The 26,021-nt window shown below is 49.2% G+C and overlaps 1 protein-coding gene across 2 annotated transcripts in view; it reads left to right on the forward strand.

Moving 5' to 3' along the window:
* Positions 1-5,845: 5,845 nt before the first annotated feature.
* SLC1A2 (solute carrier family 1 member 2) overlaps positions 5,846-26,021 on the forward strand; it is a 160,340-nt gene continuing 140,164 nt past the window's right edge. Inside the window, exon 1 of one of the 2 annotated variants that reach the window (XM_008269754.4) lies at positions 5,846-6,492. In XM_008269754.4, the coding sequence (XP_008267976.1) occupies positions 6,476-6,492 (17 nt within the window). In that variant the 5' untranslated portion in view covers positions 5,846-6,475. Of the gene's footprint in view, positions 6,493-6,555; positions 6,576-26,021 lie in introns of those variants that run through there. The other variant, XM_051825964.2, reaches the window with a different exon arrangement.

Genomic DNA, 26,021 nt, shown 5'->3' on the forward strand with positions numbered 1-26,021 from the left:
ACTCAACGTCAAGTGTCACGGATCTGGGGTTCAAACACAGCCCCTTGGTTCCTGAGTCCAGACTTTGCTTTCCCAGAAAGCAGCCACCTGGGAACTCTGAGAACACTCATTTGTTCCCTGAATGTCCTTCCCCAGGAGCTGAGGCTGGGAGATGATCTCATTACTCCGTTCTGGGGAGCATCAACAACCTTTTTCTCCAAAATTACCTTTTTTTAATTTTTAAGATTCATTTTATTTATTTGAAAGGCAGAGTTGCAGAGAGAGAGAGAGAGAGGAGAGAGAGCGTTTCCATCTGCTGGTTCACTCCCCAAATGGCCGCAGTGGCTGTGGCTGGGCCAGGTGGAAGGCAGGAGCCCTAGAGCTCCATCTGAGTCTCCCATATGGGTGACAGGGGCCCAAGTACTTGGACTTCCTCTGCTGCTTTCCATGGAGCATTAACAGGTAGCTGGATCAGAAGTGGAGCAGCTAGGACTGGAATTGGTGCTCATATGGAATGTCAGTGTCACAAGAGGTGGGTGAACCTGCTGTGCCACAATGCCAGCCCCAAAGGTCAGCGATCTTGAAGATCAATGCCAATGAAACAGTGATTGCATTTGGTAGGAAAAGTCAAATTCATATCCCTCAGATGTTACTGAGTGACAGTCCCTTTCTAGAGGGTAACCTTTGGGTCACTTAGATGTCATCCCTCTGTCTAGGTCACTTTTGTCTGATAAACTTTGAACATCGAAACATTTGTCCTCTGTTGTCATCCTGAGGGGAATAGCCTACTCAGCAGCCTTTTATGGGAAAGCACTGAGTGACGGTTTTCCTCTTCTATATTAGGAGTCTCCCATTCCCTTTCCTATGTGGGGCTGCAGTAGCCAATCTCAAGCAATCTTAAAGGAAAACCAAGAGAAGGAAGACATTCCTTAGAAGAGCACAATAGGAGGGAGTCTTTGTCCCTCCTTCAGTCCTGAGCTCCTGCAATAATAGGAACACATTGAGAATATTCTAGAATTTAGGACTGAGACCTTTGAGGCCACCTGGTGACCTGTCTCATAGAACAGACGTATTTTCTGACCTCGACTGAGTGGTCTGACCAAGTCTCTGCTGCAAGCCTCCATGATGGAGAGGTTTCTAGATGCTGCAGGACAACCGGCTCTAATACTGATGTCAGGATTATCTGTATAGGTTGCAGAGCAGAGAGGTCCAAGGCACATTTCTGCGGGGAGACTGGCTGTGCTCAAATCCCAGCTTCGTCCATGGGCTCTGGAGGCTAGTTTCTCCACTCTCTCCCCTTCCTGAGCTGTTCCCCTGGGGAGAGTGAGCTGCCCAGGTTGTCTGTGACTTGCTTCAGTGGATTCTCCTGCCCTCCACGTGCCAGTGGGCCTTGGCCCCTAGGGAGCCCTGGAGGGGAACGAAGGCCTGGAGGGAAGCAGAGGTGGAGATGCTTATTCCCTGGTCCCTTCCACTGGGTTGCTATGGCCACAAAGGTCTCGGTTGCTGTCAGGCGGCTTTCTTCACACAGTGCTCCTCTCTGGGTCTCAGAAAGCTCCCTTCAGTCTCAGAGTGAGTCACTATGATGCCCTGATTCCAGCCCAAAGAGTCTGCACTATCCCTGGATGTTAGCCAACAGCCTCTCATGTCTTTCTACATGGTCTATTAAACTTTCCACATTTTACTCCATTTGACTATACCATCTTTTGCTAGCTGGGACTCTGACTAATACAATCACTATCTCTGTCAACTTGGGCAGAGTCCTTAATCATGACTGGCCTCAGTTTTGTCCCCCGTTAAATGGGGATAATAATTCTATCTTCTGCAAAAGGTCATATTTAAACTCGAGTAGGCATTCAGCAAATGTTAAAGGAATGCTACAGCTATGGGGAAGTTGCAATTTCAACACTACCTTTATTCAACTCTCAGAAGTCGCTTTCTGTAGATGGCATTAGGTTTTAAGTCAACCACCAACCAGGCAAAGAGAAAAAAACTCAGTATAGTCAAGATGCATTTTAAAGATCACTCAAGTTGTCTCTCAGAGTACAGCACAGTTGCCTTTCTAGTATTTGGTCCAGTGGAAGGGTTCTTATTCATGTGGAAGTTTGGCATTCCATGGGCTAGAGCCGAGAAGGGCAGATCTATGTGCAAACGTCACAGTACCCCATTGCTCCTTGTGCCATAACTAAGGAGAGTCTCCCTCGAGGAGAACAAGAGACTCTAGAAAATTCTAAAGTGTGCCTGGCAGCCTGGAGGGTCAGCTTTGCTCTGCTCTCACACCAGGGCTCCGTTTTCTTATTGCTGGCTCTGTGCTGTGGTTTGGGGTGGGGATGCTGAGTTCTCAAGTGGTATCCGTGGTAAATTACATCGGGGACATGCTGCTGTGCCCCCAAGTCTTGGACGGCATTCGCGAAGTGCCAGGCTGAGAGTTAAGCGTTTTCCCACACATTACTCAATCCCCACGGCAACTGAAGGGCCCATTATTATCGTCTCTGGTTTTGAGATTAGCAAGCTAAGATCCTAACATGCACAGAACATGGTAGCACAGAGTATGGTAACACCGAGTTTAACCCACAGCAGGGGTAGCATTGAATGCACAGCTGTTGGATCCAGAGCTGAGTTCTTACCCAGCACAGCGGTAGGGCAGGGTGGTGGCTTACCCTCCATATGCTATGTGCACAATATAAACAGAGCTCTAGGTTTTTATAGCTTCTCACATTGGTTGCCTAGACTAACACACAAGTGTTTTCCTGGAAAGATTTTAATTCCCTGTATTTGAAGACAGCCTTGTCTATCACTTTCCAAAGGCTAAATATGTCAATTTGCTCCAGCTTCCTCCTGGAGCCCTGTGTCTGAACCCTTCTCCATCTTATTGAAACAGTGGTCCCCATGTTTGCACAGTGGCATTAATCACCTGAGGAAGTCTAAAAAACATCCAAGTCTGAGCGCTCAGGCTGATGAAACAGAAACCTCTAGAAAGTGGCTTGGGTATTGATTGTTATTTTCTAAGAAGCTCTCAGGATATTTTAAAGGGCAGCCAGTGTGGAAGGTCACTGTGCCAGCTTGCTTAAAAATGAACTGGTGCAGAGGATGGCAAGGAGCTTCTAACATGAAACAGAGCATGGTTTCTTAGAATCATCTGTGGCTTAGTCTCCATGATTTAATAGACTTGGTCTCTAAATGCCAGTGTCCCTCCAGTGTAGGATGTGACATCAGGGTTCTCAGACAGAGCCACTTACAGAGAGGGTGGCCAACCAGAAGGACTCCTCCCTTATCAGATCAAGCTGGACGGCACCTGAATTCTCTCGGGTTCTGAACACCGGAAACATAATTAGGAGTGTTTTATTTTTAACAGGACATTTTACAAACTGCCAACAATTCCCTCCTCTTCCTTTAACCCAGCCTCTTTCTGTACCGGGTGCCCTGCTCTGGGCAGTAAGCCCTAAGGAATTGAGCAGCTCAGTGCTCCACGCCTAAGTGCTATGCTGAGGAGCTATCAGGGAGTAGTTCATTCCTGCTCATTTGCAAGGCGATGATAACAACCAGGGGGTGCTGCTGGGATCCTCATAGGCAGGCCTGGGAGAGTGTTCTGTGGTGTTGTTCACAGGCTGCCTCCTTAGCAGACAGGAAAGGGAAGTCCTTGTATTGTGAAGAGAGAATGAGAGACGATGGCTTGACAGAAGTCAAGGCAGGAGAAGCGCCTGCTGCAGGTACGCAATAATTTCTAAAAACACCTTTATCAGATGAAGTAATAGTGTTTTCTTTGGAAGAGGAAAGGACCCAAAGTCAAATGAGATGGTTACAGCTTTTATTTCTTAAGAAAATGCAGGGGCTGGCGCTGTGGCATAGTTGGTTAATCCTCTGCCTGCGACGCCGGCATCCCATATGGGTGCCGGTTCTAGTCCTGGCTGCTCCTGTTTCCATCCAGCTCCCTGCTATGGCCTGGGAAAGCAGTAGAAGATGGCCCAGGTCCTTGGGCCTCTGCACCCATGTGGGAGACCTGGAAGAGGCTCCTGGTTCCTGGCTTCGGATCGGTGCAGCTCCAGCTGTTACGGCCATTTGGAGAGTGAACCAGCAGACCGAAGACCTTTCCCTCTGTCTCTCCCTCTCACCATCTGTAACTCTACTTCTCAAATAAATAAATGAATAAATAATCTTTGAAAAAAATAAGGCATTACTTATAAAAAAAGAAAATGCAAAGTTATAAGGACTCTAAAGGGTGCCAAGAGGAATAGGATGCAGATCTGGGAGATGAAATGGATGCAGGATGATATTTGCATCTAGCTTGTGGGAAGCCGGTGAAGCAGGGAGCTGGAAGAGGGTGTGTTGATTCATTGCTAACGTCTAGTAGGTCTCTTTCTTGTTCTTTCTCTCATCTGTCTAGTCATCCTTGCATGTTTTGCCCAAAAGCTATCCTTCACGGCCCCTTAAAACCAACTGAACATTTCTTCTAAGGTTACTGGGTGCCAGACTCTAGCTTAAGAACTTTGCAGATATTTTTTTAAATGTATTTCATTCAATTCCTTTCGCACCGAGAGATTGGAGATAATATTCCCATTCCGCAGATGGAAAGAAGAGAGGGTGAGGAATTTGGCCAGGATGACTCCTCTGGAAGGTGGTGAAAGACTGCAGTCCAGCGCCAGGCGTTTGACCACCAACCGGGCGTCCTGGGACCCCGGCATCCCTGGCACCGTGCCCGGGACTGCTCCTCCGGTAATCACGTGGCTCTCTGCATCCCAGCTTCCGACAAGATTCAGCTCAGTGCAGGGCCCAAGAGCGCCTCCTCCAGGGAAGAAGACTGACTGGAGGAGCAGGCAGCCAGGACACTTGCAGAGCGCAGGGGGCCCTGCGACTTCGCCCGGAGGAGCCTGGCAGGTGCCAGGAGACAGGCGCGCACCGCACCGCTCACATCTGCCAGGCGCGTTTACACTTTGCAAGTCTCTCTCGAGAGGCTGTGTAGTTCTCTCTGAGGCCCCGCAAAGGGGGCTATTTGGAGTCCCATTGTCTAGGTCAGGAAAGTGAGGCTTTGCCTTCACCGCGGCCAGAGGGTCGGCAGGTGGTAGAGCCGCGTGCGTCTGCCTAGTCCCGGGAGCACAGATAATAAAAGCTGTACGGGTCTCGTCATTATTATGCAAAGCCGGCCAGGAGGCTTGGACCCTCCCTTGCACCGGCCCATCTGTCTCCGCGCACCGCCCCCGGGACTCCGAAGCCTGCGGAGTGGGGAGGGTGGAGACGCGCCCCCGCCGCTAAGTCTGGGCCACTGCTCGGTGCCCTCCTGGCCGCACCCCTGAGGCCAACCTCTCCCCGCTAAAACAAAAACACAAACACCTACAGCCTCCCGTGCACCCCGCCCGCTGTCCCCTGAGAGCAGCATCAGTATTAATCTCCATTAATAATTGAAGGCCCGAGCTTTATGCGGGCCGCGGTGGGGGAGGGCGCGCAGCTGGGCCGCATCTCGACCGCGCCACCGGTCCGGTTCAGCCTCTGGCTTCCAGGGGGCTGGAAACCGCGGACGTGGGAGGATGGGGTGGGTGTGCCTGCCTGTGAGGGTGAGCTTGGGGGTGAGTGTGAGTCGGAACAGGTGTGCCCGAGACTGCGGGGCATCCCGGGTCTCCGCGCTGTCTCTTGCGCTTCGCTCCGCGCAGGGTGACCCCGGGGCCAGGCGGGCTTCAGGGGGAAACAATAGCGACTCCTTAGATCCTGGGCTCCTGCCAAAGGCTGCCCAGGCCCTCCCGGATGACCGGCGGGGCCTCTTTTCTTATTTGGGTAATTTATGGCGAGGGGCTGGGGGGGAGGGATGGCAGAGGAGGGACCGCGTCTGGAGATGGGGGGCGGGGGGCGGCGGTTAAAGGAGTCGCCGGAGGCTGCGGCGCGGGTGATGTCAGCTCTCGACGAAAATAGAGGGAGATCGCCTGCAAATCCCCAGCTCCAGCGGAGCTAAACCTCGCAATCCCTCCCCGGCCGGCGCCGAGCCAGGGCGCAGCGGCCTCCGCCGCCTCCCCCGGCGCGCACACACCCGCACACACGCGCACGCACGCACACACTGCCCGCACACACGCGCGCGGTCTTCCGCCTGCCAGCCCTCTCCGTGCCCGCCGCTCACGGCGCCCGCCTGCCCCGCAGCGAATCACAGGTGGCAGCGGCGGCGGAGGGGGCGCAGCGTCGGAGTGCGCCCTCCTGCAGCGCGGGGCACAGTGCGTCCTCGGGGACAGCCACTCTCCGATCCCCACGGCGCGCCGGGCCAGGCGCCACCGTCAGCGGTCGAGGGGAGCGCGGGGCGCCCGGCGCGGGGAGCTGAGACGCGGATTAGCACCTGCAGGAGCCTCCGGCGCGCGTCGAGGCGCTAAAGGGCTTACCCGGGAGGCGGGTGGAAGGGCGGGGAGAGGCTCCCCGTTAAATACCGCTCCGGGCCACACTCCCGCGCTCACCCCGGCGCGCGCTCGCTCCCTCGCCCGCCGCGGCCGGACCGCGCTGAAGAGGAGGGGGCGTTCCCCAGACCATGGCGGCTTCCGAAGGGTGAGGGGGCTCTCTCGGGACCCGTGGGACGCAGGGGCCGCGCGCGGGATGGATACCGAGACGCTCGGCCCGGAGCCTCAGAGGTGGTGACGGAGCGACGCTTGGCTGCGGGTGGGAGGGTGGCGAGGGGACCTGTTTTCTTTGGGGGAACTGGCCGCTTAACCCTTCGAGGAGAGGAGAGAGCGAGGGTCGTTTTGTTGCAATGAAAGGGGGATAAGGTTACGATGGAGATGTGAAAAAGTGTGCAGGAAAAATCCTCTGGAGGTGACTTTCGAGGTTCAGAAGCAACCAGGGAGTGCGCCCGGTGTGAGCAGACCGAGCCTCGGGAAGCCGTGCTCCGCGGGCTGCAAGGTGTGGAGCGGCCCGAATGAATGAGCTGGGGCTGGAGCCAGAGCCGGCGCGGGGCGGGGCGAGGAGGCGCGCGCGGCCTCCGGGGTCGCAGCAGCGGGCCCCCTCGGATAGCTCCTGGGCCCTGCAAGGCGGAATCTCCCTGGCCAGCTCTAAGGACGGGTGGAAGAGATTTGGGTGCTTCCCGGGAGGAGGCGGGAAAACGTGGTTTGGGCCAGGAGCTGGAGTCCCCGGACCCCGACGCGCGGGCGCAGCGCGGGCTTCCCGGTGTTGCCTGGGGCCCTGGAGTCGCCTCCTGTTTCTTGGGTTGGCATAAGAGAAAGCCCCGTCGAGAGAGAAAGAAGGACCGCTCTCTTTAGCAAGGGGCAGAAGGGGCTGCAGGAGGCAAAGGGAGGCCAATAAACAAAAACAGAAACAAACAAAAACACAAAACAAAAAACTCCCTCCTCAAAGGAAGGGGCCAGGAACAGTTTCTTGGAACAGTATCTCCCAAGAAACTTTTCCAGCGTCCTAGAGAATCATGACGAATTGATAAACCCTGTCCTTTCGTGTATTTACAAAATTGTATTAGCCTCTTGCAGTCGCATGTTCTGTGGAAAGCGAGCGTCAGGGGCTGCCTTGGGCATAGGTGGCTGCTGGCACTTCTGCAGTTTCTTCTTATAAATTCCACCGACTTGTTCGGGTGCAGTGCGTCTCTCTCAAGCAGGAGGGAAGAACTAGTGTCAGAAACCTGCACACCAACATCCAACAAAGGGACATATTTCTGAAACTGTCTGTCTCTGTCCAGGAGAAGGAACTCATCCTTTTTTCTGTCCCTTAGACTCCTGCCAGAGCGGCCTGGCATCTTGTCATAGCATGCAACTTCTGCTTCTTGCCCTAACGCTTTAGCACTGTGGACGGCTTTCATTATTATTTCTCCAAAAGGATGCTCCAGAGAGACACTGGTGTTCAAGGACGGGTGCTGAACCAGATTTCTAGAACTTAACGTTAAGAGCCCAGATGGTTCAACACCAGCGTCTCTCTGTTTAATTTGAAAGGGTTTCCTATTAGAAATGCCAGAGCCCTGCTCTTCAAAGGCTGGCTTGGAAACATGGGTGATGACCATCTTTTATGCACCCCATCCAACCTCCTCATGATTTTGATGGCCAGAGAGGGAAAGGAGAGGTGAGGACAACAGCAGCTCCCTTACTCTGAGTGTGTTTTTCTCCCTCTTGTCTTCAGTGAGAGCTGCCGGATCCCTTGACACTAAACATAGAGCAAACATGATTTTGGGTGTTTTCTAAAGACACATGCAGCTAACGCCATCTTTGTGCACTGGGTTAAGATTGGCCAGAAAAAACTTGTATTTGAGAGATGAAAGGATGGAAGACATTTGGAAAGCTGGGACACAACAGCAAAAAGTGATCTGTCATCCATTATGAGTTAGGGGTACTAACTGATACGCAGGTGACGTTTTTGGAAGGCCTGGTCTTCTCCGTCCTCTCTTCTTCTCTTTCATCTTTTGCTCAGAGACCATTTACTGAGTACTTGTTAGATAGAATTCTCATGCTAGATGCTCTGGTGGCTGAGGGCAGGGGCGAGGGTGGGGGACGCAATCTGGGAGCTGGTTTTTAGAAGACTGGCTCCAGTGTAACTTATTAGTAAGTTGTTGATGAGATATTCTGTTTCCCCTTCTGGTATCTGGGACTGATGCACCTTGTCACTAAGAATCCTCAAGTTGATCTCCTTTTGTAGCTCTCTAACAATGTTGAAACTGTTTCCTAGAAACATACAGAGCTGAGTAGGAAACAAAAACAATATAATGACATGCTTTAAGGTTTTGCACTTTCACTTCAATTCTGTTGAATCCAGAATGTTTGGAGAATAAGATCATGTGGTAAAGTGATCACTTATTTGGTGACATAGTTATTGTCAACATATGTTGGTTTGAGGAATTATTAGAAGCAATAGTGACATGTTATATTTATTTAACACCCTACTTTCAAAGCTTATTCGCATCCTATTGAATTCTTCTGATAAATGTGTGAAGTAAGTGGTCCCAGGAAAACAGACGTTAAGGATAAAATTGTATAGAATATAATGTCATCTTTCCAGGAAGGTGACAGGACACGGCAGAGTTTCGGGATCGTCATCTAGACAATTCAGGTATCAACATACGCACTGGGCATGGCTGGCAGGAACCTTGAACCTTTCGCGTCCATACTCTGCAAGTTCCTTTGGGGATATCCTTTTTATGCACTTTTTAATGTGCTTGGTCTTTGGCTTTGTAGAGTGTATCTGTCCAAGGTCTTGGTTTTTTATAAGTTTTCTGATTATTTGAAACCAGGGTTATTAGCATCCTGTTTCTATAAAAATCAACAGTGGATTCTTTGGTAGTTCCCAGCCCTGGGAGTGATTCTCCTGCAAAGCTAACTCTAATTTGATAGTTGAGCATTCTTTTCCTCTGAGTCCCCTGTCATGGCTAGAATTACAGAGATGGCTTTTAGGTCCCTGACCCAAATTGGAAAGAGATTATAAGTAGTTGGTGGCAGGCAGGCTAGCGTCCATTATTGACTGGAGCTGAAGAGACAGCCAGTTTAGAAATACGCTCTTGGGGGTAGGTGGCGGCTGGATCATCACATATGCCGCAGACCCAAGGCAATCTGTCTTCCCATCCACTCCCAGGAGCCAGGGGGTCAGGGCGAAAGCCAGTCAGGAGGGCTTGGGTTTCAGTTGTACGCAGTGAGCAAGGCAAACAGAAAAGTGCTGACAGCAGAAAAGCCCTGGCAAGGGAGACCCCCTGAATTTATTAGTTTTAGCAGACAAAGGCCAAGCATAGCCATTGCCTTCTCCCTGCCCCCCTGGGGAGTGAAGTTGAGATCAGCTAGAGGAAGAGCTCAGTGGCAGACTTACTGAGAGGTGAGGGGAAGGATTGAAGTTGGGGCGTCTAGAGGGGTTTGCACGTCACATGCCTCCTCGGGCTTTGCTGCGCGTTGCGTTCTTCATTTTCTCATTTTTGAGAACATAGAAATCAACTTCCTTGGGTAAAATTGACATTAGCTGGGCTATGAGGAAACCATTTCATGTTTACTAAGACAGCCTCTTGTGAGTAATTGAAAGCTTGATTTTCAAGAAATAATATTTAATCCAAATGAAACTTGTGAAGTAGGAATGCCAGGTTATTAAAATCCAAGAGACGGGTTTGTTCATCAGTCCCCAAGGCCACATGCTTTCCCTCTTTATGCAACACCATCAATTAAATGTTTTCTGTTTGGCCTTCGGCATTAAGAGGTGGATCAGACAAGGAAAAGTGCTTAGGGGAGGATGCTTCGGCTGCAAAAACATGCAATATTTAAGGGCCGGGGCTGAGATTTCTAGGTCAGTGTGCCATAAATCCTACAGTTCCTGAATTGCAAAGCTTTGTCACCGTTTCAGGCTCAACACAGGTTGCCTTCAAGGAAGATTCTTCTCTCTCCACTCTCCTCCATGGCTGTGTCACAAAATTCCCAATGTCTGGTTTTCCCCCTTCCAGAGGCAAACTAAATGGTTTTCGATGCTGAAGTTTTTCGTCAATGGACTGGCTTGCCTTTCAATATAGTCTGCATCTCTCCTTCATTTCAGTTGCCTCCTATAATTATTGTTATATAATAAGACACCAATCATTTGAGAGCCTCTAGCCACAGTGGGCAGAAGCATCACTCTCAAGATAAAATATCTGTTTTGTTTGCATTTTTAATATGTGCCCTGGTAGTCTGATAAAAAAATTTAGCAAATTCCAGATACTGCCCTGGTTGCAGTCTTTGCTTTCATGCCCTTAACAGCTTGTGGGGGGCAGACAGGAGGCTTCACAGACAGGGTTTTAGAATCCAGATGATGGCAAATCTCTTTATTTACCAGGATTGTGAGCTTGGTCTCTTCTCGCTCTGCCCGCCCCTCACCCTGCCACATGCCCAGCGCCAAGTCCTTGGAATGAATTAATTAAAGGAGAGAACGTTTAAAAATATCTCATTGCTCCATCTCCACGTGCTCCATCATTGATAGGAGGCAGATGGGCTGCAGATTTGTCAGCAGAATAGAAAAAAGGACCAGCATCTCGTTATGGAGCTGTCTGGCTGGCTTGAAATAATGGCAGGCGAGACAATGGGCTGGCAGTGTTAAAGAGAATGGAGCATCCATCCTTAAACTTTTAAACAGAATACCTGCTTTTCTTAGTGTGCTGCATATCCGAAGAAATGGCTGTTGCTCCCTGACACTGATATTTATGTATGTATGTATGTATGTATGTATTTATTTATTTTGTTCACTTATTTGTCTGATGTCTCACCTCCACCAGCAGCCATGAGTGCTGTCTGCTGAACTGCCGTCTGGTGTTTTTGGCAATCACAACAGCTGCTTTGGATTATAGACTCCCTGAGCAAGGACTGGCCTTTGAAAATGGAATGAAGGGAATGAACTCCCTTCTGGCTCCCAGACTCTATGGGCATCAGTCCTGCCTCCCCACCCCCGCCCCTGCCCCAGGATAGGTGGTGGCCAATGTCAGGGACCTTGCTGGAAGCACCTGGGGACAAGGAGGGGTGTCTTGTCCCCATGCTGCCCTGCACAAGACAGCTTCGTTTCAATCTCTGCACGGACCTTCTTCTGTTACGTGTGGTTAGGAGGGCCATCTGTCACTTGTTGTATGTAATCTGCCTCAGGATTTTGTGTCGCGTGCTTCTGTGATCCTGGTTTTCCCGGTCACTGTGATCTCAGGATCCCAGAGTGGGTGACACAGTGGGAAGTGGATCTGAGACCTGCCAGCCTCCCTGGATGTGCTGTCTGAGGGTGCTTGGGACTGTAGGTGGACTGCAACTGTGTTCTTTTATGTCTCACAGAGGGATTGGGAGAGACTAGACTTCAAAACATTTCAGACCCTCAAAGCTCTGTTTCTTGCGCCTCTCTAATACTGGGAATTGGTTGACAGAAGACTTGCCTTTTTGTCTTGGCATCATTTACGGGACAATTACAGCCCCGTGTTGTTTCAAGCACTTTCCATGTAGTAACTCATTTAAGCCCCATGACAGCAGGATGCAAAAGGGTTATTCATGTCACCGTTTTACAGGTATGGAAACAGGAATGGGATAGGTGTTTCATGTAGCAGTTTGGCACTGCTCCAGGTGCTCCCATCCCATATCAGAGTGCCTGAATTTCAGTCCTAGCTCAGCTCCTGGACCCAGCTTCCTGTTAATGAGCACCCTGGGAGGCGGCAGGCAATGTCTCAAGTACTTGGGTGCCTTCCACCTGAGTCGAAGACCCAGATGGAATTCCAGACTCCTGACTTTGGTCAGGCCAAGCCCCAGGTGTTGTGGACATTTGGGGAGTGAAACAATGGATGGCAGATCTCTGGCTCGCTCGCGTTCTCTCTCTCTTTCTCTCTCTCTCTTCTCCTCTCTCTTCTCTCTCTCTCTCTCTCTCTCCCTCTCTCTCTCTCTTCTCTCTCTCTCTGTTTTTCTAATAAAATACATGAGCAAAAATAAAAATTAAACTGAGGGATAGACAGATCAGGTAACTCAGCTAAGGTTTCATTGCTAGTGACTGGCGAAGTCAGGACCCAAATTCTCCTGGCTTGGGAGCTGTGTCTCTAACTGGCAGTTGTGCAGGGCAGGGGCAAACTGGCCCTGAGAAATGGCTTCCTTCAAGATGGGCTGTGTGGCCTTCACGTGGGACACAATTTTTTCTGGGACCACTTCGCTCACGTTACCTGCATGATCCCTTACCTCTCCAAGGCAGTATCAAGGAGACTAAGAGCTGGGGTTCCATCCTCCTAGGGTACAGCATTGCCAAGGGGTTTAGCATTGGAAGAATTACCCGAAACTCTCAGTGCAATGGGAGTGAATCCAGGCAGCCTCTTCTTTCTTCTTTTTTAAGATTTATTTTTTATTTATTTGAAAAGCAGAGTTACAGAAACAGAGAGGGAGAGACAGAGAGAGAAGAGAGAACTTCCATTCTCTGATTCACTGCCCCAAATGTCCACAAGTGCCTGGGCTGTGCCAGGCTGAAACTAGGATCTGGGAGCTTCCTCTGGGTCTCCCATGTGGGTGCAGGAACCCAAGCACCTGGGCCATTTTCCACTGTTTTCCCAGGCGCATTAGCGGGGAACTGGATTGAAACTAGAGCAGCCGGGACTAAAACTGGTGCCCACATGGGATGCTAGCCTCACAGGCAGTGACTTAACCTGAAACACCACAGCACCAGTCCTGCAACTTTTTGTTTTTAAGCCCTTATGTGCTTGCTATTTCCTTTAACTTTGCCCTGGGATGTTCTCAATAGAATATCCTTTTCTAATTCTTGGTTGTCAAGAAGTCAGTGCATTTGTCTCCTCTTGACACGTCCCAGGCTGTGACCACGTGGCTGTCACCCTGCAGAAGACTGAGCCATGGTAAGTGCTTCATAGTGGCAAATGTGGTAGGCCTTTTAACAGCCCCTGAACTTATTCTTGCTTTTGCAATCTTCAGGTGCAGTTATTTAGGGATGTGACTTAACTTATTTCCTAAAACAGCTTCTGGCCCTGTCCCTTGGGGTGTGGGGCTTATGTTGTTTATTTTGTCAAAGGTGACAACCTAGGGATAGATGGCTTTTGTCTTAAAGAAGAAATGTTTCAAAGGCTGCATTGATGTGTATTTTTAAGAGTAGCACAGTTGCTGATCATCCAGTAGGTGGCAGTAAATGGCAGTCTTTGTCTCTTCTGGTGGTCTGACACCCTGGGAAGCTCTTCCATCCTTGGAGAATCCTAATTCCCACAGATTCTTTTTTTTATTTTTATTTATTTATTTTTTTATTTTTTGACAGGCATAGTGGACAGTGAGAGAGAGAGACAGAGAGAAAGGTCTTCCTTTGCCGTTGGTTCACCCTCAAATGGCCGCCACGGCCAGCGCGCTGCAGCCAGCGCACTGCGCTGATCCGATGGCAGGAGCCAGGTGCTTCTCCTGGTCTCCCATGGGGTGCAGGGCCCAAGCACTTGGGCCATCCTCCACCGCACTCCCGGGCCACAGCAGAGAGCTGGCCTGGAAGAGGGGCAACCGGGACAGAATCCGGCGCCCCGACCAGGACTAGAACCCAGTGTGCCGGCGCCACAAGGCGGAGGATTAGCCTAGTGAGCCGTGGCGCCAGCCCAATTCCCACAGATTCTAATTCTCTTTGGATTTAAAACAAACAAACAAACAAACAAACAAAATACTTCTCCAGATGTGTGATTTGGAAATAGTGAGACAAGTGTCTCATGTTTCCATGGTGTTCATAGATATCAGCATAAAAAAATATAATTAAAACTCTTCATTTGAACCTCTCCCAAATGTGTGTGACTCTACATATGTGACTTTGGTAAATCTTCAGGAAACTCCTCTGAAGTACTATGCTTATTTTGTTGATGGAGAAACTTAGAGACGTTTTTACTATACACGGTTTTTGGGTTCCTTGCTTCTTTGTAATCCACATCTGTCTGTCGTAGTATCCACATTTTGCAATTAATCCATCATTTTAAAACATTTTACAAACTCAGTCTTTGTATTTTGCTTTGGCCTGCCTGCCTTCCTTCCATCCTTCTGTTCTTCCATCCTTCCTTCTTTTCTTTTTCTTTCTTTCAATTCTGTAGGTGTTTCTAATCATTTTGATCAAGGAATGTGAGAAAGAACATGAGATAGCTAAGTGCCCCTGGAAAAAAAAAAGATTATGAAGAATGTGTAATGCATTGTATAAGGACAGAAATGAGGACAAAAAGGAGTGAGTTTCTCTCTGAACCTGAGAAGTGATACCTCAAAGAAAATGCCACCTTAGGGGCATTGATACCACTTGGGACACCTGCATCCCATATTGAAGGGCCTAGGTTTGAGTCCTGTCTCTGGTTCCCATTCCAGCTTCCTGTAGATGCAGACCCTGAGAGGCGATGGGTCTTTGCCACCCATGTGGGAGACTTGGATTGAGTTCCAGGTTCCTGGCTTCCACCTGGCCCAGCTCCGGCTGGGATGGGTATTTGAGGAGTAAACTAGGGATGGAAATTCTCTTTTTCTATCTCTCTGCCTTTAAAATAAGATAAAAATAAGTAAACATTTTAAAAAAAGGAATTGTCACCATGAGAAAGCAGAAGTAAGTTGAGGTAACTGAGAGTGATTGTCAGTCCCTAATTTGTAGACATCAAACCAGAGAAATTCAAGGGAAGACTGGATAGCAGTGCATGAATGCGTGAAGGGAGATAAAGAAAGAAGAAAAGAGAGGAAAGCAAGCAAGCAAGCATGCTTCGCTATTAGGTGCCAGGTGAAGCCAATTGCTGCAGACTGCAATGTATTTTTTTGTTTTTATCTAAGTTTTTACTTAAAAGGACAGTTGGGATCTGACAGTCACCTTGACTCAGAAAGTAGAGAGAAGTCATTGTGAACAAAGCTCAAATAAATGAAGTTATTTAGGGTGAATGGATGGATATCAGCCAATAACACTCACACTGGGCCCTCTGAAGGGGCTGAGAGCGCCCTGAGATTGGTTCAACTATAATTTTTTAAATTCACATCCACTATATGGTCTTGAGTAAGCATCAAGAATTAGTATTGGGGCTGGCGTCGTGGCTCACTAGGCTAATCTCCGCCTGCGGCGTAGGCACTCCAGGTTCTAGACCTGGTTGGGGTGCTGGTTCTGTCCTGGTTGCTCCTCTTCCAGTCCAGCTCTCTGCTGTGTCTCGGGAAGGCAGTGGAGGATGGCCCAAGTGCTTGGGCCCTGCACCTGCATAGGAGACCAGGATGAAGCACCTGGCTCCTGGCTTCAGATCAGTGCAGTGCGCTGGCCGTGGTGGCCATTTAGGGGGTGAACCAATGGAAGGAAGACCTTTCTCTCTGTCACTCTCTCTAACTCTGCCTGTAAAAAAAAAAAAAAAAAAGAATATTGGACTAAATTTCTAAGATTGGATTAGAAAGTACTGGAGTTATAGACTGAATTCATTCCCCAGTGGTTTTCGAAAATTCGAAGTCATCAATCAGTAAACATTTGTAAAATCTCCTTGGACTCAAAGCCCTGAAACGATCATTGATTTTTAGATCATGATTAATTGCTAACATTTCAGATGAGGAACTAATGTTTGTAGGAGCCTAACTATTAGTCTGAAAACATTTAAATTTGGGTTCTTCTCACAGACATTGATAGATTGAGCTTGGTGCATTATTGCTGGTTGGTTTCAGGAGACAGAACTAGATAGAGTCTTGTGTAAGTTATGCTTATTGGAAATTTATGCTCTCAGTGTACATTCTTGTGAAGGAGTGAAGGAAGCAAGGGTGGATAGAGAGGGGGTTGGAACAGCTACAGCAAAGGACTCAAGCCACCCACGGAGATTCTGGAGGAAGAATGATCCCTCGGAGTGGCCAGAGTTGGGGAGGAAGGTGTGGTGGTTCTTTACTCCTGGGTGGACCAGACATTGGATGCGTCTGTGCTAGAATGGAGGTCCTGGTGTTGGGTGAGTAGAGGGTAAGGCCTGGGAGGGAGACAGTCAAGAGCTGTCATCTTCAACATTTGCAGCAGCTGGGAAAGTAAGACCTTCAGTCCTGAAGGCGAGGACATGGGGATTGGGGCAGCATAACATACCATCACTCTGTGTTCCAGGGCAAATGCCAGCAAGACAACAGAACCATGAGTGTAGTTGCTCTCAACCTGAGTATCCAGGACTCCATAAAACTGTAAGAAAATACTATACCTTGTTGGTCAATGATTGCAAACTTTCAGTTCAGAGGAATAAGTTCAAGAGATCTGTTGTTGGTAACAATGTAGAAGTATCCTATAGTAGAAAATTGCTAAGACAGTAAATTTTACATGTTCTCTCCACAAAAATATGATCAGTGTGTAAGGTAATAGATATGTTAATTTATTGATTTTGTAGTTCTCCCAATGAAGATCTCTATCAAAATATCATATCAAACGCATATGATTTTTGTCTATTAAAACCAAATAAATAAACATGCAAATAATAAAGCTATACCTTAAAAGTAACATGGGGATAAAATGGGAAGAAAAGTGAATTTTGTTGGGCAACAAGGACAGATGATGGAAGCCCTTCCTTGACTCCAGTTCTTCCAAGAATACCTAGTCCAGTTAGGAGATGATTATCTCAAGTTTATGCCTCGCAGGGGAGGTGAACTCCAGGTACAGAAATCTAGAGTGCTGAATTTATTATTTTTTAAGGATTATTTTTTTTGAAAGTCATGGTGACAGAGGGAGAGAGTAAGAGTGACAGTAAGAGCCATCTTCTATCTGCTGGTTTACTCCCGAAATGGTTGCAGCAGCTGGGGTTGGGCCAGCCAAAATCAGAAGCCAGGAACTCCATCCTGGTCTCCCACATGAGCGGCAGGTACTCAAGTATCTGAGCTACTTCTGCTGCTTCTCAAGCACATTAGCGAAAAAGCTGGACTGGAGTGGAGTTGCTGGGACTGGAACCAGTGCCCTGATAGTGGGAAGTGGATGTCCCAAGCAGCAGCTTAACCCACTGCAGCAGCACAACTCCTGCCCCTCTAAGAGTGGTGAATTGAATGGAAGGTGCTAGAAGCAACAATAGACGCAGAGTATAGCTATTGTTTATATTTTCAGTGCTGACAGCAGCTATTTTTCCATCCCAGAGGGCATTGATTCCCGTGGAGACTTTACCTTGAGAAAAGGAAGCAGTGACTGGATAATGCATTTTGGGAATATCCACAGCACTGTCTGTTGAGTTAAGAAACCAGATGTTCTGTCAACCTCTGGTTAAAGATACCTGTATGTTGACACTTCTCTGGATTAACTCCATGTCTTTGTTACTATGACAGTGTTGGGTGGAATATGAACTGGAGCAGGGGCATTGGGACTAACTAGAAGACTTAGGTGGGACATGGTGGCTGAATTAGGGTTCATGGACAGACATGGGTTACCAGGTCCCACGGCTGTTGAGCAAACTTAGTGATAATGTGGAGTGAGCAGAAGGGAGGCCTTGAAGACCTCTCTCAGGTTTCCACCTTGAGCAACTAGGGTGGAGTGAGTGCAGAAAGGGAATTCAGGAGAGAAATGGTGAGTTTGAGAAGACATTGAATTTGGCACACTGGGTTAAGAACTGTTTTTGAGTGGAGATGCTCACTGGGCGGTTGGGTGTGTGAGAGGCTGGGTCTTGGACAGAGTGGTGTTTGTGATTGTTGAAGTAAATGAGCTCACCCAGACAGATCATGAAGCCAGAGGGGGAGAGAGAGAGAGAGAGAGAGTGAGAGAGTGAGAGAGAGAGGCAGAGAGAGAGAGAGAGAGAGATAGAAAAGAATCCTGGGAAACTCTAGTAGCTAAAGACAGAAATGAATCGAGGTGCACGGGGAGCTGAGAAGAGGCAGTCAGAAGGAGCAGGTGTCTTGGAGTGGGTGACAGTGCCACCTGCTAGAGAGGCAGTGTCATTACTGACAAGATGTCATTGGATTAAGAGATTGCAAGACTATCATTGGCCTTTGCCAGGAGAGGATCACCAAAGTGATGGCTCTTGGCATTTTGCTAGTGTGGGCTGAAAGTGGATGGAGAGAGAGAGTAAATGTCAATTTGCTTTCAAGGGTGGTCGTCATGGTGAGGCTAGGAATAGGAACTTAGTTGAGGAGAGAGCTGGATTTCACTTCGACTTATTTGTCTTGGTTTTCCAGTGGGTGTGCTATCAACATGCTCATATACTAAGGGGAAGATTTGATTAGTGAAGGAGAGGTCTTGGATACTCCATGGAAAACGTTAACAAAGGACAGCGTTCGACTCAGAGGGTAATTCATTGCCTGCAGCGGAGGGGAGGGTAGCTATGTGACTACATGGCCAGATATTCTTGTGGCCTTCCTGTTTGGTTCCAGTGTAAGGAAGGGTAGCTCAGAATGGAGAGGGAGAAAAGTTCAGCTGCCCAGGGTGCCAGTGCCACACACTCAATCCTGGTGATCTGTCGAGTGAACATGGCAGCCTGACTTCTGTAGGCTTGTTAGCCAGCAAGCTAGAATTGCATACGTTTTGGGTGTGATTGCTATTTTCTTTCAGCGTCAACTTCTTGAAGTCTTTCTGAATCTCCCTAGTTAGAGTTCCTCTCTTTCCTCGCTTAGTACTTCCTTTGGCTCTTGTGTGGCTTGTGAATCTCCTGTCGCTCCCCGTCTTCGTGGAGGAACGACACAGGACCCTGCGCTGTTCTTTCGTCTGCTCGGCCCTTCCCGGGTTTGCTGCTGGTTCTTCCCGGGTTGACTACCGTCCCTCCACCTCCGTGGAGGGGCGGGCCCCCTGCCACTTTCCCCACTTCCGCAGGGGAGCGGCACACCACCGGCTGGCTCTCTCGGGGGCTGCACAGGTGTTCCCTCAGATGTTCCCCTTAGATGTTCCTGGTGCATGTTGTCTCTCTCCTCCTTTATAGTCCTCTTCCACCAATCCCAACTCTGCTACCCACACGCCGAGTACGCTGCTCTCCTCCAATCAGGAGCAGGTCCTGCAGCTTGTCAAGTTGGTGAGAGGCAGCTGTGTAGAAGCTGTTTCCTCCTCTCCCAGCGCCATATTGTGGGAGAGCAGATGCATAGAATAAGTCTTAATTCCAGTAACAGTGTAGTCCGAGTTGCTCCCCACAATCTCCCTGGGACTTAGTCATAATCCCAGACTCCTCTTGGACTCGGCATCTCCTTGGATCATGTCCTGGGCATTTGCATAACATGGGTATCCTGAAAACTTCCAAATGTTTCTATCTCAGCCCCTTTTTCCACGCCCCAGAATGGAATATCCCATGAACTAATTGGGCTCTCCATTTGTGCAATGCACAGACATCTTGGAATTTCCACAGTCCAATGGAACTCATTTTTTTTTTCCCCTTGCAGATTCATTGTTACTCCCTCCCAAAATTTCACCTCTCAGTAAATGGCACTGCTGTCCCTGTAGATACCCTAAGCCAGAGTACAGGTGTGTCTCTGTCTTTCTGTCTTCCATCAGCCCCAACCTACAAGTTAATCAGGTCTGAGAAAGGTGCTTAAAGCCTGGCCTTTTCTCTCCACTGCTTACAGCCTTTGCATTAACCCAGGCAAATGGCATCGGTTTCCTGAGAGTTGCATAGCTCTCTAACTACCAGTTCCTCAAATACCCGATGGTCTTGCCTACCTCAGGGCCTGGCCCATCCCTTTAATCCGACCACTGCCTACCCTCCGCCTGTCACCCTTCCTCATCTGGTGCTCTCTTATCCAAGAGGCTTAGAGGTCATTTCCCAGAGAGGCCTCTCTTCCCGCTCCACCCGAAGTAGGTCTCCCTTTCTTAGCCCCAGCTCCTTGTCCTTGATTGCTTCCATCACTGCATCAGCTACAATATGTAAATACGGTGTTCATTTATCTGCCCCTTTCACTGGAATGTAAGCATGTTGAGGACATGTTGCATCCTCCTACATCAGAACACAATGCACTCAATAAGCATTCAGTGGTTGCGTCCTCAATCACATCCACCTGGGGATGGAGGGCAGGCTTCCTAATGGAGGTGACTTTTCAGCTGGGCTTCTTCCAGGGAGTTTGTCCTCATTTACCCTCTGTTCAGGCCTCTCTCATGGCACGTCATTATAACAGAGTGTGCCGGGTATGTTCTTGTCCGTCTGCTCGCTCTCCTGATACCTCTCTAAGAACTAGCACTGCATTAATTTCTTTGTGCTCCAACTTGTTATCATTATCATGCTGAATGGTAGTGTAATTGAATTGTCTGCCTTGGGACAGAGACAGGTAAGAGCAGAGAGAGGATGGAGGGAACAGGTGTAAGGGGCGATGGCCATGGTTAAGAGGACATGACCTTTTGCTTCTTGGGACATGGTCACCTTTGCAAGGTTCTGGTGGACCCTTGAACATTCCAGCCCACCAGTCTCTAACCTCCCTTTCACCTGGGAGGCATTAATAGGAGGCAGGTGGGTTACAGGATCACCAGCCGGGCAGCAGCTTGCCTCGTGTTGCCAATAATGTATTTTCCATAGTCCGTGGGGTCCTTGTCATAAGATTACAAGCTCCTATATGCACACTTTGCTGAAATTACAACCCAGTTTAATCAGATGAGTGACTTGGAGCCCATCCTCCATCTTTCCCCAGGTCCGCCTGCCTCTTCTCACAGGCACGTGTATCTGTCCCTGTCCCCTGGTCTCTGTAAAGAAGAACTAGCGGAAGTGATAAGGAACTTGATTGTCAGATAGCAAGAAGAGCCTCCTTATGTCAGGGATCATTTTAAAATTGCAACAGTGAATAAAATACAGGGCCTGAGAGCTCAACTGCTGGAAAAGCTGACATAGAAAAGTAACCAGAGGCTGCAGTCGCTGTTGTGAAATTACTGCTTCTAATTCCTTGAAGATAATTAACCCTTCCCCAAAGGGTGTTTTCACTGTGGCTTCCTGTGGGTCTAGAGGTAATATCTTATAGTCAATGTATGTTTTATGGTGACTGAATAAAAATGTTAGCTAGTTCTGTATTTCCCCCGAGTGTTTTTTTCTTCCTGGAGTTTTCTGGAGACTGCACATGCTGGGGAGGAGGCAGCAATTGTTGGTGCCTGCTGGGATATGAGAATAAAAACCACACCTGGCGTCTTCCTTGGTGACGCCCTGAGCCCTCACTGTGGAAATCCTGTGATTGGAGGAAGGGCCAGTTTGGGAAACTCCCTTGCTGAGCCTTATGGGAAACTCAGCAGTCGAAGCCACCCTCATCATCCTCATGGTGAAAGCTAGATTCCTCCTTGATTCAGGGCCAAGGCACTCACATTGCTGTATTTGAAGTGGAAAGAGAATCAAAGGAGAGACGCTGTGTTCTTTATTCTGGTTGCTGGAATGAAGCACATGCAATTGTTTTTACTTTATTTGCTCTCTCCCTTTGACTCTCAGTAGGATTCAAGGCAGGTGAACACTTGGATCTCAACACACTGTCCTCCCTGATTGGTCTGCAAGCAGTTTGTCCAGCAGGGGGCGTGGTGGAGCCACACGTGGCTGGAGGCTAGGCTGTGGGGATATTCATGCTGATCTGAAGCAAGAGTGAGCGGGCAAATTGCCTGTCCCAGGCCGGCACCAGCTGTTGCCAGGGTTTTGAAGAAAGGAAACCCTACCTCTTGGATTGTTTGCATTCCAAGTGGCCTGTGGTCGTTAAATCAGCCAGGGACCAGAGCTCTCTGGAGGCCACGGCTACCCCTGGACACCTGGGCGGAGGTGGGGAGTGAGTTGATAGCAGTCACCATTTACCGCCCTGGCCCTGGGGCCTCTTCCTCGCCTCTTCCTCGTCCTCCCCTGGCTTCTCCCCTGGCGTCATCAGCGGGATTCGGAGAAGGTTTGCCGGTGCCGGAGCTCGGGTATGTCCAACCTGGTGTGATCTGGGTTCTTTTCAAACTTTGCAAGGTGCAGGTGGGCAGCAGGGGCAAGCAGGGGATACAAGCGTGCCTTTCCAGAGAGCGGGACAGACACGTGAGGGATTGAAAAGAACATTTTGAAAAGTTGGAAAGGCCCCAGAATAAACAGCACAGGATTGGGACGTGGAAACAGAGACTCCTCTTTTTAGACTGTCTCAGCAGACAGCCCAGCAGTGCAGCTTGTGTGTAAACCCAATTGGCCACAGGGTCAGAGAGGCATGAAAAGCCCCTGTTGTTGTTAAAGGACACAGCCCCTAAGGGGGCGGAGTGCAGGGGTCAGGACTGAGCTGTGGGTCCATATGTTTGACTGAAGAGAACTTTCCTCGGAGCCTTCAAGCTCAGCTGCTGAGCCAGCCAGCTGGAGGAAGGGGTCCCCCGGTTCTCCGGGCACAGGGAGACCACAGTTCTGCCCAGCTATGGCTTTAGTGTCTAGCTAGGGAGCATTTTAAATGAACTCATGTCTCCTAGGGTCACAGGGTATTTGTTGAATGAGCAAGGGGAAGCAGTGGAGGACCTCACGGGGTGAGTTCTTGGACAAGAACTCCTGGTGTCTCCTTCAGAATCATCTAAGATTATTTGGGCATAAAGACAGGAACACAGGAAAGCAAGGTTGGCTCCATAGGCCTATGACTTGGGCAGTGCTAGGTTTTGCCGTCACATCTCAAACTCCTTTTCTTTTGTCTTTTTAAAGATTTATTCATTTATTTTGAAAGTCAGATTTAGAGAGAGGAGTCTTCCATCTGCTGGTTCACTCCCCAGATGGCCATATTGGTCAGTGCTGGGGCAGCCCAAAGCCATATGCTTCTTCTTGGTCTCCCATGTGGGTGGCAGGGGTCCAGGTACTTGGACCATCGTCCACTGCATTCCCAGGCCATTAGCAGAAAGCTGGTTTGAAAGTGGAACAGCCAGGACATGAACTGGTGCCCATATGGGATGCCAGCCTCGTAGGCAGCAGCTTAAACTGCTGCACCACAGCGCTGGCTGCCATCTCACCTTTTTAATAAGAAGGGGCCATTTTCCATTTTCCACTGGGACCCATAAATCATGTGGGCCACCCTCCAGGGAAGCCACTGATGTGCGGGTTTGTATGAAATACTCTTAATGGTGACCGTGAACATGATAAAAACGAGGTCTAACCTGGAGAATACCTGCCCTCTTGCAGTGTACATAAATATATCCCCATAGCAAGATGCTCTGCTTCAGCTTCTGAGAGCCAGTTTCGCCCAGCAGTTAGCAGTATGCATTTTACACTTAGAGACACCCAAGCAAAAGTTCCTGTCCGTCACCTGCTAGCAGAATTACTGAACCTCTCTGAGACTCAAGTTTCCTTATCTGGTAAATGGGGACAATATCACCCACCTGAGAGGGTTTTGGAGAAAAGATTCAGAGAACCAGTTAAAGTACCTATCGTAGTGCCTGGCACCTAGAAGATGCCCCATAACGGTGGCTGTCATTTTTCTTGAATGACAGTACTGTGTTACTTTTTTTAGCCTGCTGATCCATCTTGCCTGGGGTTGTGCATCAGTCCTCTGACGTTGCAAACCAGGCTGCCCACACTCAGTGCATATCCACAGGTGTGTTTGCAATTCTTTCTCCTAGAGCCACACGTGATAAGAGTGGAACGGAGGTCCTGGGTTTCTTTGATCATGTGAGTGGTGTATTTGCACTCGGAAGGTTTGTACAAAGAGTCTCTTCTTTTGTGCCCTTAACCTTGGAACTGTGCTCGCTCACAACACTTCCGATCCAAAATGCCTGGTGGGCATCTCTTCCAGCACCAGCTGGTGTCCCGCATGTTGGTTCCATTCTGACGCTACCTACCTGGAGTTAGCATTCAGTCCTGCAAGAAGGACTCAGGCCCGCAAGACTGCTTTGGATGCCAGATACAGGTCTCACTTGTTTCTGTGCTTCCGGCTGGCAGGCTGTGAATTCCGGCGGCCCCCACAGCCCCCTCCTCATGTTCCAGAATCACTGGACTAGCTCCCAGCACTCAAGGAAACACCTGACCTACCTTTACTGATTTATTGTAAAGGATGTGATTCCAAGACAACCAGGTGAATGTGGGGTATGGGACAACAGCTGGGGCTGGGCCAGGCCAAACTCAGGGGCTGGGAACCATTAGTGGGTTTCCTATGAGAGTGGAAGGGATCCAGCCACGAGCTCCCGTGCCCCTCTGGCTGTGCCACCTTCCAGCACTCATGTGCTCACTGCCCTGGATTTCCTCGAATTCCATCATTTAGGATTTTCTGTGGAGCTTTCACTGGGTGGTTGTGATTGCTCAAAGCATTAGCCAATGGTGATTAAAGCTCCAGCCCCAATCCCCTTCTTGAAGTCCCAACTCTCCAATCATACTGTGGTCTTTCTGGTGAACAGCGCTCCCCACCCCATCCTGAAAGGATCTAGGGTCCCCCAGCTACTGGTCCTCTCATTAGCATGCCAACCACAGTCTTCTGTCTAGGGTAGCGATGCTCTTGTCACTGCAATGGGAATTCAAGGATTTTAGGAGCTGTGTGGCAGCAGGAGCCTGAGATGAGACCAAATACTTAGTTGTTGTTTACTTAACTAATTTGAGAGAGAGAGAGAAAGAGAGACAGAGACAGACAGAGAGAATCTCCATCTCCTATCTTTTATTCCTCAAATGCCCACATAGCCAGGGTTTGGTCAGCCTGAAGCCTGGAGTTGGGAGCTTTTTCTTTTCTTTTTTAAGATTTATTTATTTATATGAAATGCAGAGTTACATATAGAGGGAGAGACAGAGAGAAATGTCTTCCATCTGCTGGTTTACTCCACAAATGTCTGCAATGGCTGGATCTGGGCCAATCCGAAGCCAGGAGCCAGGAGCTTCTTCCAGGTCTCCCATGTGGGTGCAGGAGCCCAAGCACTTGGGCCATCTTCTGGTGCTTTCTCAGGCCATTAGTGGGGAGCTCGGTCAGAAGTGGAGCAGCTGGGATGTGAACCGGTGCCCATATGAGATGCCAGTGCTACAGGCCGGGGCTTTACCTACTATGCCATAGCGCTGGCCCTAGGAATTGGGAACTTGATCTGGGTTCCATGTGGGTGGCAGGAACTCAACCACTTGAGCCGTCACCTGTTGCCTCCCAGGGCAGGTGCATTAGCGGGGAGCTGGGATCCAGGATGGAGCTGGGACTCAAACCCAGGCACTTGGATGTGGGATGTGGGTGCTCCCAGTGGCACCTTAACTGCTACACTCAATACCCTTCCCTCAAATATTTATTTTTTATTATATCACAACCTTATAATATCAATCTTCCCAAGAAAGGAGTCCCTAGGCCCAACTCATTCATTTGCTTATTCATTCCTTCACTCAGAACTGGTCTGAGAATAGGACTGATTGTTTTAGGAGATGTTGAAAACAGGGACAGGGAAGAGAAGCAGGATTCAGGTCTGGGTCGAGTGGCTGTGAGGCCGTGGTATTATAGAGGGCCTGGAGTGTTGGAAAGGGTGGAAGGGGTAGATTACTGTTCTTTCCTTCAACACTGAGGGTCCACAGTCTCCTCGCTGTGAAGTGACTCCTCCAACCCCAGAAGCTGGTGGTCAACACTTCCAAAGCCTTAACACATTTTCAAGGGATGTTTAATGAGTGATGTTGCAGATGGCCGTGATGGGTTGGAGTACCCAAGAAGCATGTGATAGAGTGTGACAGCTGTCATGGCCATGGGGACGTGGGGCAGATTGAACCTAGGAGTGGTATAGAAAAGACTGCTCATGTTGCCTGAATAAAAGATAAGGAGTGACGTGCAGCTAGGTGCTGAAAGGTTTCTGTGTGATTCGTTTCCGGGGGAATGAAGCAGTCAGAAAGACTCCTGGGTTTGCTA

This window comes from Oryctolagus cuniculus, chromosome 1, assembly GCF_964237555.1.
Source record: "Oryctolagus cuniculus chromosome 1, mOryCun1.1, whole genome shotgun sequence".
Lineage (NCBI taxonomy): Eukaryota > Metazoa > Chordata > Mammalia > Lagomorpha > Leporidae > Oryctolagus > Oryctolagus cuniculus.